We start from the raw sequence: 12,594 nt of genomic DNA, 5'->3' as shown, positions 1-12,594 counted from the left end.
CAATGTGCAATCAGTCACAGATTACAGTTTGTAAGTAATCTACCCAGCACTATGTAGGTGTGTTATAGACTCTTTAAAGACAGAAAATTAGTCACATGTTTCAGTCCATGTACAGAAGTGAGCAAGAACAAATAGAATTGTTCACTTAAAATATTCATTCAAAAGAATGGATTCACTCAATCATATGGAAGAGCATTTTTGGACAAAACATGTGACCTTGCAAACAAAATAAGTTAATATTGTTTTGTCCATTACCCTGGAATTAAAACACTGAATATTTTAAATATATAAATGATCAACTTTAAAGAGTATGCAAGCATACATTACATATCTGAAACTGGTCCTTATGGCCTACAAACATGGGCTTAAAGCCACAAAAAAGCCAGTTTTTTTAAAAGGACGCTGTAATGGAAAGTCACCATTTCAATTCTGAAAGAAACTATTTTTCTCTTTTACATTTTACCAGCAACACAGCATTTAGCATTCATAGCTCGCCCTGCTGTAATGAGACAGGCGAACACAGCCTTGTCTACGACAGAAATCATACATTTTTAAGTTATCTAGCTTATCTATGAACACGTTCCCCGCTGTATAGGTGAAATATATATATGCACCACAGTTTAAGCACTCCAGATGGCAGACTGTTACTCCATGCCGCAGCGAAGATGAATGAATGTAGTTTCCTCCAATAGCTCACTCTGGAGACAGCAATTGATTTTATTTGAAAAGCATTCTCTTTCTCGCTTTCTTTTTTCTTGAGCCTGCTCAGCGAAGATAAATGAGTGTGTGCACGTGTGTGGCAGAAGTTGAAAAGTCTTAATTATGTAGTGTTTGTCACTGTGATAGAAAATCTGTTTATGTACCGAGCAATGAGTGTCGATGTTGCTTAGAATACTGATTTAACTAATAAAGAATAGTTCTTCTCTAAAGGTATTTTTTTGCCTTAATTGTACACTTAACAGTCAGTTGCACCAGAAGCTTTTTGCTGAAGCAGAAGTCTTTGCGTTTTTGTAATTATTCTTCATCAGGCAGCAATAACAAAGCGGGTTTCCAGCACTGAGCATGTCTAAAGGCTTGATTCTTTCATAAGAGCTTGTGCTGTTTGCGACCGGCCCTTGGAGACCAACAGCATATTAAATGAAAATGCCAGCATGGTTTTTTAATGTCACAAAGGGAGGGAGTTCTCCGTCTCTCTGATGAGAAGGTGAGAGGGGAAAGGTTTTTGACATACAGTAGCATCTCATTGGCTCTGGCTTTGTATTCTTTATCTTCATGTAAAACGTTGCTTTGGTGCATATTCAACTGAAACCATGCTAGAGACTAGGGCTGGGCGATACATCGAATACTGGAGACATTATCGCATTGACATTGCTGACGATTAAAATGTAGGGATTATCATGTTTAAGAGTTCAGTTTATATATGGCGAATATGTCTGTTGTTGTGCATGCTTTGAAGTTAATCTGTGCCCATATTTGTGATTGCTTGGAGAAGAGCATCAAAGGTTTCTATTTTCAGCATTTAACAATGTTGAGCCTGTTGGCCAATAAGCACTGACCAATCAGAGACATGGAAGTTTTTGTTCAACGCTGACTTTCTTTATTCTACAAGCTTACAAATCATTTATGGTAGCCAGTTTCAGACTTTTTCTTGCTATTCTAACTTTTTCTCACAATTGCGAATTTGTTTCTCACAATTCTGACGTCTTTTCCTGTTAAGTCAGATTCTGAGGAAATTATATTTTTTAACAAAATTGTTAACACAATAGTTCATATCTCACAATTATGAAATAAAAAACGGCAGAACTGTTTATTCTAAGTGCACACTCTCCGGCTGCTTTAAATTGTCGATCTTGTTACAGCAGGATGGATTCTGATTGGCTGTCAAATTTTTTAGCGTTTATCAGCTGTGATTCCAACGATATTGTTTCTCTTTTGTCATAGTTGTGGTGTGGAGAACGACTTTTAGAACTATATCTTTATGAGTATCTTTATAGTTATCATGCTTGGTGTGAACAGGCATTTACAATATGGAAATGCATTGTAAATAAGAGATTCATATAAATAAGATAAATATGTTTTCTTCAACTGGTGTTGATTTGGACTATTTTCTATGAGGGCAAAAAAAAAAAAGCCCACCTTTTTAAATTCATCAAGAACAAATGCAAAAGTATTGACAAATTAATGAATATTGTTCATTTGTATAATACTGAGACATACATTTATTTTTATATTGCCCAGCCCTAATAGAGAAAAACTCTTTAAATCACATCTATATGTATATTGGTCTAATTGGACAGTCACTGCCTTCAATGCGAGCAAGCCTTTCATGAAGTCTCTTGACTTGGAGATTGAGTCTTTTTTTGCATTAATATCCTGAAAGGCATTAGCATGTTATAGCTTAATGACCACTTCTACTTGTTTTTTTGTTTGTTTTTGCCAGATAAAGAACCACATTTTGGCCACAAGATGTCTCTGAACCTGACACTGGATCTTTCACTGAGGCACTTTCCAACAAACCAATCGCCGCCTTCTGCTTGTCACCAGTAGGGAAGGACTTTTCCCAAGCTCGCCTCACCTGACTTAGTAGCCAGCGTTATATTGGTACGGCATGACTCTATTTGGCGTTCAGGAGGAAATGCAGACTGGTTTGCCGTTCTTGTCGTACTGGTACACCAACATCTTGATGCAGTGTGAGTTGGCTGGTGAGATCCAAGGGCTGCTGGTGATGGAGAAGTTGTGACTGGCGTAAAATGTTGGCGGCTGCTTCCTGCACCGGAAAAGGGCCTTTAGCACCATGCTGGCCATCCTGCGGAAACGCTTGCTGATGAAGCAGTACAGGAAGAAGTTGACCCCAGTGTTGAGAAGTGCCAGCATGTTCGCCACGTCTGTGACCAAATGCAGCAGCCTGGCCGGTCCAGGCGTCGCCGGTTGGGCTGTGTAAAGGTGGTAAAGGATCATGAGGGTGCGTGGTGCCCAAAGCACTGCGAACACTGAGGTAATGGCCAGCAGGATGGCTGTGGTTTTTCCAGTGGAGTAGCCGCGCAGACGAAAGCAGTTACGGCGGCAACGGAGCTTGCGTACAATGATGGCATTGAGTGAGAAGAAAACAGAGCAGGGGAGCAGGTAAACCATTGCACAGTGGACCCAAACCAACACATGCTGGCCTGCACTGCTACTGCGACCCCCAGAGCTGGCTCCTGGCAGCCCGTGCCACAGCTCTGGCCACCAGTAATATGGGACGCTGGTGATCAGGCAGCCAGCATACACCCCCAAGATCACTTTGCGAGTTCGGGCCGGGTAGGAGACGGTGTGGTAGCGCAGGGGATGGCATACAGCAATGTAGCGGTCCACGGTCAGCGGAACCGTGATCCAGATGGAGGTATGGATGGAAGCGAACTCCAGCACCTGCACAGCTTTGTTTAGTGAGTGGGGAAGAGGGGCTTCGAGAATGAAGTCCTCCAACAGGAAGTCCACAAATACGATCAACAGCAGGACCAGGATGTCAGCTATGGCCAAGGCCAGTAGGTAGTTATAGGACGATTTCTGTCGCCGCAGCACCAGCTGAGAAAGGATGATCACAGTGAGGATGTTTGCTGTGGAACATGAGAAGAAATGAAGAGAAAGCAGAACATGTGAGAACAGAGACGAACTGTTGGGTGAGAAAGCGTTGAAATCTATCTTGCTGGATAAATGGCACATACAGGTGAGAAAATTGCAACTTTGTTAAACTTAAAGGTGTAAAGAGTGAGTCATACAATATTGCATTGGAATTGCAGTACCACAAATAGTAACAAAATTTAGCAAGGCTGAAATAAAAATGCTCCATCTTTCTTGCACTGCACACAATCACAATGTAATGCATAGACCTACCTTTAACATGCACACATGCATGCACACGTTTACATGCATTTAGAGCATTAACATGGATGTGCTTGTTAAAGCATGCACAGTCATACACAGTCATGCATTTATATTTTCATGCATATATGAATGCTCATATGCATGCATTCACATGCAAACACTAAAATTAATATCCATTTAGTCACCATTTGACATGCACACATACACATTGTTTGCTAGCATATTTGCAGGTACGTACATTTAGACAAATTCACATGCACATGCTTTAAGTCACATACAAGCACAGTCAAATGCATATATTTACATATTCACATACATGTTCAGATGCATACATATACATTCACATGCATGCATTCATACACACTCAAAATCACATGCATGCACATTACAGCAACATGCATACGCTTCAGAAGCATTTACCCACATACATTCACACACAAGTTCAGATGCATACATTATCATTCAGGTGCATGCATTCACACATGCACTCATATACACACACATGCACGTGTTCACGTGTTGACACACATGCACATCGAAATTCACACATGTATAAAGATGCATATCCAAAAGCATGAGAGAACGTGACCTTCTGAGACTTGGTCATTCAATTCGTCCCTCTTCTTCCTGCCTGCCTGTTTTCCTCCACAGTTTTCACCTCTGTCTCATTGTGACCTTCAATAAAAACTGAACAAGCAGCAGCAACATGTGCAATTACATCCAATCGCTGGTGCTTATGCTCTACGTCCATGTCACAGTGACCCAGGAAAAAGGCCCAAGGATGCACAAACCCTCTAGCATCCACTCTTTCCTCTTCTAGACCCTTTCATTACCTTGCTTTCATCCAAACCTGTTTGTTTGTGGGTCACGCACAGGCAACGTGAGATGTACGACCAGAAGAAATGACCAGCGATTGCCATGACCCCTCACTGTGATAAAAAGAGCATGCAGACAAAAGCCCTTCCTTTATTTAAGCCAAACAATTTAACACAGCAGTAGGGGACGAATGGAGGATAAAGCCTCATTACAAAAGACCTCAGGAAACATTCTGGGATATGTTAACCTGAAAAAGTAATTCGCAAGAAGTTGCTGTAAATCTCCTACTGTGGCCTTACTGTAGCCAATGGGCTGCTGAGTGGAACGATATACTGGATGAAAACTCAAAAGTGTTTCAGACCCATGATGTGTATCTGCCTATCTGTCATTCATTCGGACTGCTAATAATGATGGGATTGGATTACATATGCCAGTCAGGAGACTGGAGAATCACACTTCACAGTTTCAGAACACCAGCTGATTACAAATTACAAAGACTCCAGTTTCAAACTCACACATGCACGTTTACATAAACACTGGCAATCTCAGGAACACAGGCATCCTTTTTAAGATGTATTGACAAACAGAGAGACAGACAGAGATAGGTTTGATTGATTCATCTGCAACGCGTTTGAAGAAAAAATGCATGCTTTTCAGAACACACACACACAAACATTATAAATGCAAACAAAGCTGTCTGTCTATCGCTCGGCTGAACTCACAGACATGCTCTGAGGTTAGTCTTTTATAGCTAAGGAGGCTTTTTAGGTTAGAAAAATAGCATATCACCATGCTACACTTATTTCTTCCAACGTATACAGTATGTATATTGTGCACTTTCTGTATGCATGAATAGCCACTTGACCTAGGCTACTTTATGCAATGTGCTGAGCTGACTATCTATTTCCCATGTTACGATTGTGATTACAGCTTGGAATTTCAATATCTGTGATCCCATTTTTCCTCCAGGTGCATGTAAATTAATACTGATTACTTTATATATTATATATATATATATATATATATATATATATATATATATATATATATATTGAAGCTCTTTTAATTTCCTTCAAATGGTTGACTGCCGTGTGTGTATCCTGATGCAAAATGTAGCAAAAAATCCTACACAAGGTTAATAATTTGATTAAAGTGTTTACATGTCTATACTGCACTTAAATTGAAATACTTCACGTCTTCAGTCGATTTCTGTTTACTTTGAATATGACTTTAGCTGCTAAGGTAATCAACAATCTCTTGTCTCTGTCAGATTATTGTTGTCCATGTAAACTACTCAGTCTGGCTTCAATAAAACATTCGTTACAACCGCTGGTGGAAAGGCAGAAGTAGCAGAAATGAATGGCACTTACTCTGAATAATGTTGCACATGAAGTGTGTGGCTGTGTGCGCGGACTCCGCCGCAGGAAAACAAGATAATTGCATATAAGGTTCAGAATTATCATTTAGGTCTTTATAATAGATTATTACTGTTAAATTATTTGACACCGTTCCGAAAGAATGGTTCATACATTTGAGAGTATAGAACCTTCTAGTGACCTAGATTGAGCTGTAAAATGAATGTGGATCAGTCAGATCATTGGGTTTGGAGAGAAATGTTTCTATTGAGATGTCTTTTGATTGCAGACTTTGGTATCTTAGCAAATCCGAGCACAATTGAGAGCTGTTCTGAAACCCATATGAGATTACTGGGGTCTTTTTAGCAAGAGACAATCCAGAGGTACCAAATGTCTCCTTTTGATGCCATTGCTTTCTAAAAGAAACAATTGAGATCTCATTTTAGATTTGTCTTTCCTACTGGCTGCACAAAACAAGCTTTCCAGTGTCAAACTCTGTGTTTTTTTTTTGTTCAGGATCACTAACAGGATAATGAAGGTTATTTTTGTGTCTTAGTTCAGTGACAACAGCCTGAACTCTATTACAGCTGAACTGAATTCTCTGATTTCTTCTTCAGATTACTATTGATTGTTTCTTGTCATAGTAATGGTAGTCCATTACTGATTCCAAATTACATCAGACAAACTGTAGTAGATCCATTACATTACACATTTTAGGTAACGTAATCAGACTATTTTTAGATTGCTTGCACCCAAAATCTTTTATCAGTAGGAAAGACTTGTAATCATGTAATCAATATAAAACTAACTAGTCTGATTATGAGTATTTTAAAATGAAATATAATCTAATTACAATAACTAAATCAAACTTACACATAATCAGTTACCTAGCATTGTCAGTTTTAGATGTTTTGTTAATGTCGTAGTATTTGTTCAATTGCTAAGATTATTTCGGGTTAGCCTTAATGTTATTGGTTATCTATTTGAGAATGAGTTCTGCTAGTGGTTTGTGTGTGTCCTTGGCTGTGTGGATCAGTTTTAGGTCTTGCAGACTTCGTATGTAAGTGTGTTCATGTGCATCAGAGTCTCACTAAGACTGGAGTCCAACACAAAATCCAGATTCACCAAATCCCACTCCCAATTCCCTTGGTTTTACTTTCCTTATCCTCTTTATTCTCCATTTCATACTCCACTGTCCATTCCGCTTTTGTTTCTCTTTCACTGGATTAATCTCTCCAGATGCCCCGCTGAGAACGTACTTTATTTAGACAAACAAAAGGAATCCATTGCGGCATGGAGGTTGTACATTTCCTGACATTTCCATTTAGCTGTGGTCAACATAAGCATATTGATTTCACTTGACTCTTGTCTTTGTACAGGTCTCTGAGGCCCAGAACAGGAGCAACCAATTGTAATGGCTCAGTTTGCCTTGAATCCACATGTTTGTGTGTTTTGTTTACAGCATGTATGCATTCTGCATGCTATTTTTCATAAAATAGTATATACAGTATTTGGCAACCAATGAAAACCATTGTATACTACATTGTTGCCACATGATCTTGTGACATTTTCCAAATTTTCCTCAATTAAAATAAATAATGGGACAATTAAACGATTTTAACTGTGCACAGTATGCATATTCCATACAGCTTAATTGTACATATTACCAATGAGATCTCTTGTTTTTTTCTTGGAAATCTTTTTTTTTGCACATTGAGTTTCATAGCTAGTAAAAAAAATGGATGGCAATTTTCTAAAGTCACCTCCCATTGACAGTATAAAGAGACTAATACTGAAGTCTCCAGCTCCTCAGTTTTTTAACTGAGTTTAAGCTTCAATAAACCCTGTGTCTCTATAGAGTTTGAGATCTTAACAGTGTCTCAAAATCTGACAAGATACTGCAACGAAGCCTGCAAAAAGTTTTTCTCCGAGTTCTGCAACTCTCACCCTAAAAGTTTTGCCCGACTTGCTGATCATCCTGAAGCAAACACGAAAACGCTCACAAACACTTTCCTCCCAGAAGCGGTGAGCTCTGTGAGTGCCCTGGATCATTTACCTAAATTGAAAATCATTGGTTCCACCTCTTAACTGGTGAATAACACCACCAGGGTAATGTAGAGGTGGTGAGAGGATCGTTACAGCGGATCTGTGACCTTCCAAAACACGTGACGTTACAGTCAGTTTCTGGATGAAAACCCTTCATCTTCAATTAAACCGAAACACATAAATCCAACAGTCCTTCAAAGTACAGCCTTCAGTGCGAGAAGCCAATGAAATGAGACCAACCTCTTCCAATTAGTGACCTTAATGAGCTTAACCTCCAGCGATCGATCGAACGGGCATGAGCTCATCTTAACACACTCGTTTCTGTGGTTTCTACTCTTATTTTCTGATTTAGCCAAATTCGAAATATACAATGATACAACAATTTTCTTCTTCCAATTTCATTAAGCTGTGAATAGCAGGTTTTTACAAGTTGCCACGCAGTTCACAGCTGTGAATATGAAATGTCAAAATAATTCATAAAAATGCATAATTTTTTGTTTGTTTTATTTAATATCTTGGTTGTTTTTTCTTTTATTTTGTGTTCTTCCCCCTTGTTTTTTTTTAAGGATGTCAAGAAACTTGTTCCTGTTGACATGTGTCTAATTACCTAGCTTATAACAACTGACAGTGAATGTTGCTGAATGGCCTATTTACGGTATTTTGCAACTATACACAAATGCATTTTGTTATGTGCATTTAACATTTAATTTGTTTTGTTTAACAACAAACCTACTGCTATACTTTTACTGTTAAACTAAAGCATTTTTAAACTATTTTTTCCACCCCCCTCTCCCTCAAAAAAAAAAAATAATAATAATTATTTGCATTAAATTTTTATTTTTAATTTTTTTTTAAATAATCATTTGCATGACATTTTACAATTGGAATATTTGCATTTTAAAAACACCATGACTGTATGTACATACGTATGTATATAATATTCATTCACTGTCATAAAGATATTTTTTCAGCTAATATAAAAAATACATACAAATAGTATCACTCTTCACCTTTTCCTTCTTCAATCACAACTGCTTTTAGTCAACCTCTCTCTTTATTCTCTTTCCATCCATTCTCTATGCTTTTCTCACTTTCTGTGTACAATGCCTTTGAGAGGTTTCGCTTCTTCACCTCCTCTCCGTTTCTGTGCGTTTTATCACCTCCATCTACCCGAATCACTGCCAGGTGTGATGACTTTCACACAGTGTTGAATAAAGACTCAAATCTCATCTCATCACGCCCCTATTTGTCCCACCAAACCGTGTCGAGTTGAAATTCAAGCTGCTATTTAGCAATCGAGCAGCAAGAAGACTGCCTGCCTTCGAAAGCAGATGAAAATATTTGTGTAAACTGCTTAGGCTGAGTGCTTTGCTCAAGGGCACGGCGATTTATCTCAATCTGACAACGAATCATTCCGCTGAAACTGTGCCACATGGCGGCCGACCTGAGAGAAAAGCTTCGATTAAAATGTTCAGCACACCTGCAGATAATACCATTGGTCATAAATGAGCAATCAACCTCCAATTGTGCAGGGACAAAATATAATTTTAGTGTCCAGGAGCATTGATATTAAACGCTTGAGGCCAATTAATAGGAGGGCTACTCAAGACATCTAATCTATCATCTGTCTTGCTCCCCAGGTCATTCCATTTAGAACCGGATCTAATTTCAGCATCTGTGGAATAACTGGTATTTCTTGCTGATAAATGATGTGAGAGACTTAATTCTGAATGTCACCGATGACCTTTGGAAACAGTGTTTTTCCTCAGTTCTGATGCCAATATGGCTGTGTCTCACAAGGTTACAGACCATTTGGTCAAGTGTGCTACTAAATAATCAAGATTAAGTGGGTCACGATAAAATTTTAATAATCTACATGAAAAATCTCTACTTATGGGCCACAGACAATAATACTGGGATGATGCATTCGCTTCAGCCCTGTGTATTCATAAATATACAGACAAAGTCATGCAATAGAACATGCATTGTAACTAAATGATCAATATTTTAAGAATATGCATGAAAAAATGAATATTTGGGGTAATGCACTTCTCTCGCCCCGATGCACTTCAGACATTAATATACAAAGTCATGAATAAAAACATCCATTGTGCACAAAATAATCAAGATTAAGTCGGACCCAAGGCAGCATTTTAAGAATCTACAATGAAATACTGTACTTGCATTGATTTGACCACAAATGTAAAGTCTGAAGATAATGCACTCGCCTCAGCTCATTTAGTACTAAATAATCAAGCATTTAAGAAACTGTACTGATTGGCCACAATTGCACTCCTCTGACCCTTATTCACTTCACATAAGCACAAAATCATGCATTAAAAAAAATGCATTGTGCTCTAAATAATTAATATTTTACGAATCAGCACAAAAGTCCATGATGGGCATTGAGCACAAATGTAAATATTAAGGGTGATGCACTCCTGTCAGTTCATGATTACGCGTAGTCATGCATAAAAACATGGATTGTGCATTAAATAATCAAGATGTTAAGAATCTTGTGAAAAACCCGTGTTAATATGTACAAATGTGAATATTTGAGATAATGCACTGCTCTCACCCCTATGAACTTCACAAATGCACAAATTAATGCATAAAAGCACAAAATAGTCAAAATATTAACAATCTGCACAAAAAGAATCTGTACAAACTGACCACAAATGTGAATATTTGTGGCAATGCACTCACTCATATGCACTTCATGAATACACAAAGTCATGCATGAACACATGCACTGTTGCACTATTAGTGCAGAAATTTTTTCTTGTATCCTTCTTACCAGGCAGGCCGAGGCACAGCAAGGAACTGTAGTAGATGACAGGAAACTGTCCGAGAGGGCAACCGCGAGGACTCCAGGAACTGGAGTTGGTGGACAGCACGGTGAAGATGTGGCTGTGCTCCATGGCCTCTCTGCCCTCCTTCAAGCTCCAGAGAGAAGAAGAACCACAGCTGGACCGACAGACATGCAGAGGAAGAGCCGGCTGACACGTGTGGGAACTGGAGGATGACTGCGCGGCAGAGACACAGACGATGAAAGGTGATGAAGCCGGCGATGTAATGGGAAGAGAGGCAGGGATGTGAGGAAGAGTGTGTGTGTGTGTGAGAGAGAGAGAGAGAGAGAGAGAGAGGGAGAGAGAGGGGGGGTAGGGGCAAGCTGGTGGGAATGAAATCTGGGGAGGCATGAACGCAAAAAGGGTGAAAATAAGTGACGAGGGGGGAGGGGGGTGTGAAGGAGAGGAACATTGGGAGAGCGAGAGGCGTTAAGTGAGAAAGAGACGATTGGTGTTGAGAGGTGATTTCTGTGCTGCTCACACACTTGTATGTCTGAAGGGCGACCCAGAAGTAAATAAGAGCTCTAGCATGACTCAACTAGTTCACACCAGTTACAGTACAGTACGTCCAGGGCGCACATAGTGGACACGGGTGCTAGCTATTTAGCATTTTTGCATTTATGAATTTTGTCATTATCTTAAAAGCATCCTAAATTAAAAGCATCCTATATATATATATATATATATATATATATATATATATATATATATATATTTATTATTATTATTAATAATAATAATAGAATTTACATTTATTTTTTTGGAAATAGATGTTTCCTTTAGTCATTTTCATGCTCAATTAAGCTTGTTAAAATGTATTATAGAAGCTTCTGCTAGTTCTACTGTTAATTTTATCGCACGTTTTATCCTAAAATAATAGAATAATAATGATAATAATTAGTATGATAATTAGAGATGTCTCGATACCAGTTTATTTTTTCAGTACTCTTTATGTACTTGCTGATACGATTACTCTGTTATTTAACTGCATATTTATTTTAATATAAATAAATAATAAAAAAAATGCTAGTTCTAATGCATAGGACGAGCTTCTATTACTTTTCCTGTACTTTCCTGTCTTTTAAAAAAAATTAGTAAAATGTTCCAATACCCCTTCTTCCCAAAACAAGTAAAATAATAAACAATTTACAATTTTTCCGATACCTCTTTTTTACCAAAATGAGTAAATTATTTATTTACTCATTAATTATTTATTTATAATTAATGAATTAATTATTAATTTATTATTAATTAGTATTTTTTAATATAAATATTAGATATATAGGCAATTATTTGTATTCATTTAAAATTCAAATGTGTTTTTTCTTTTGCTTTATCACAAAAAGGAAAAAAAAAAATCATAATAATAATTAGTCTTATAAATAATCCAAATCTGTGCCCACGTGTATATATTCTATTTTTGTGATGCCACATGGTACTACAGTATGCGTTGTGAGTGAATCACTATGTGGTTTTTGGAGTTTAAGATGATTTATTGGTGGTTTATTACTGTACTTTATTTTCTAGATATGCTTTTTTAACCTATTTTATTGTCCACTTTGAAAAATAAGTCTGATGGTTTCTCATTAATTTTCAATATACATTATTTGAGGACAATAAGACAAAATGTTAAATCCCTATCATTTTTTTTTGCATAAATAATAATT

General features: G+C 37.8%; 1 protein-coding gene across 1 annotated transcript; it reads right to left on the bottom strand.

The window, feature by feature from the left end:
• Nucleotides 1-2,625: 2,625 nt before the first annotated feature.
• Nucleotides 2,626-11,105, bottom strand: LOC127953245 (probable G-protein coupled receptor 139). The gene is made up of 3 exons (XM_052552249.1): nucleotides 10,876-11,105; nucleotides 6,224-6,226; nucleotides 2,626-3,593 (listed from the first exon to the last, which is right to left on the bottom strand). The coding sequence occupies exons 1-3, from the start codon at nucleotides 10,997-10,999 to the stop codon at nucleotides 2,626-2,628; spliced, it is 1,095 nt and encodes a 364-aa protein (XP_052408209.1). The 5' UTR covers nucleotides 11,000-11,105.
• Nucleotides 11,106-12,594: the final 1,489 nt, after the last annotated feature.

The sequence above is a fragment of the Carassius gibelio genome, chromosome B3 (assembly GCF_023724105.1).
Source record: "Carassius gibelio isolate Cgi1373 ecotype wild population from Czech Republic chromosome B3, carGib1.2-hapl.c, whole genome shotgun sequence".
Lineage (NCBI taxonomy): Eukaryota > Metazoa > Chordata > Actinopteri > Cypriniformes > Cyprinidae > Carassius > Carassius gibelio.
The sequence above is the reverse complement of the archived record's forward strand: the minus strand, read 5'-3'. Positions and strand labels throughout refer to the sequence as shown.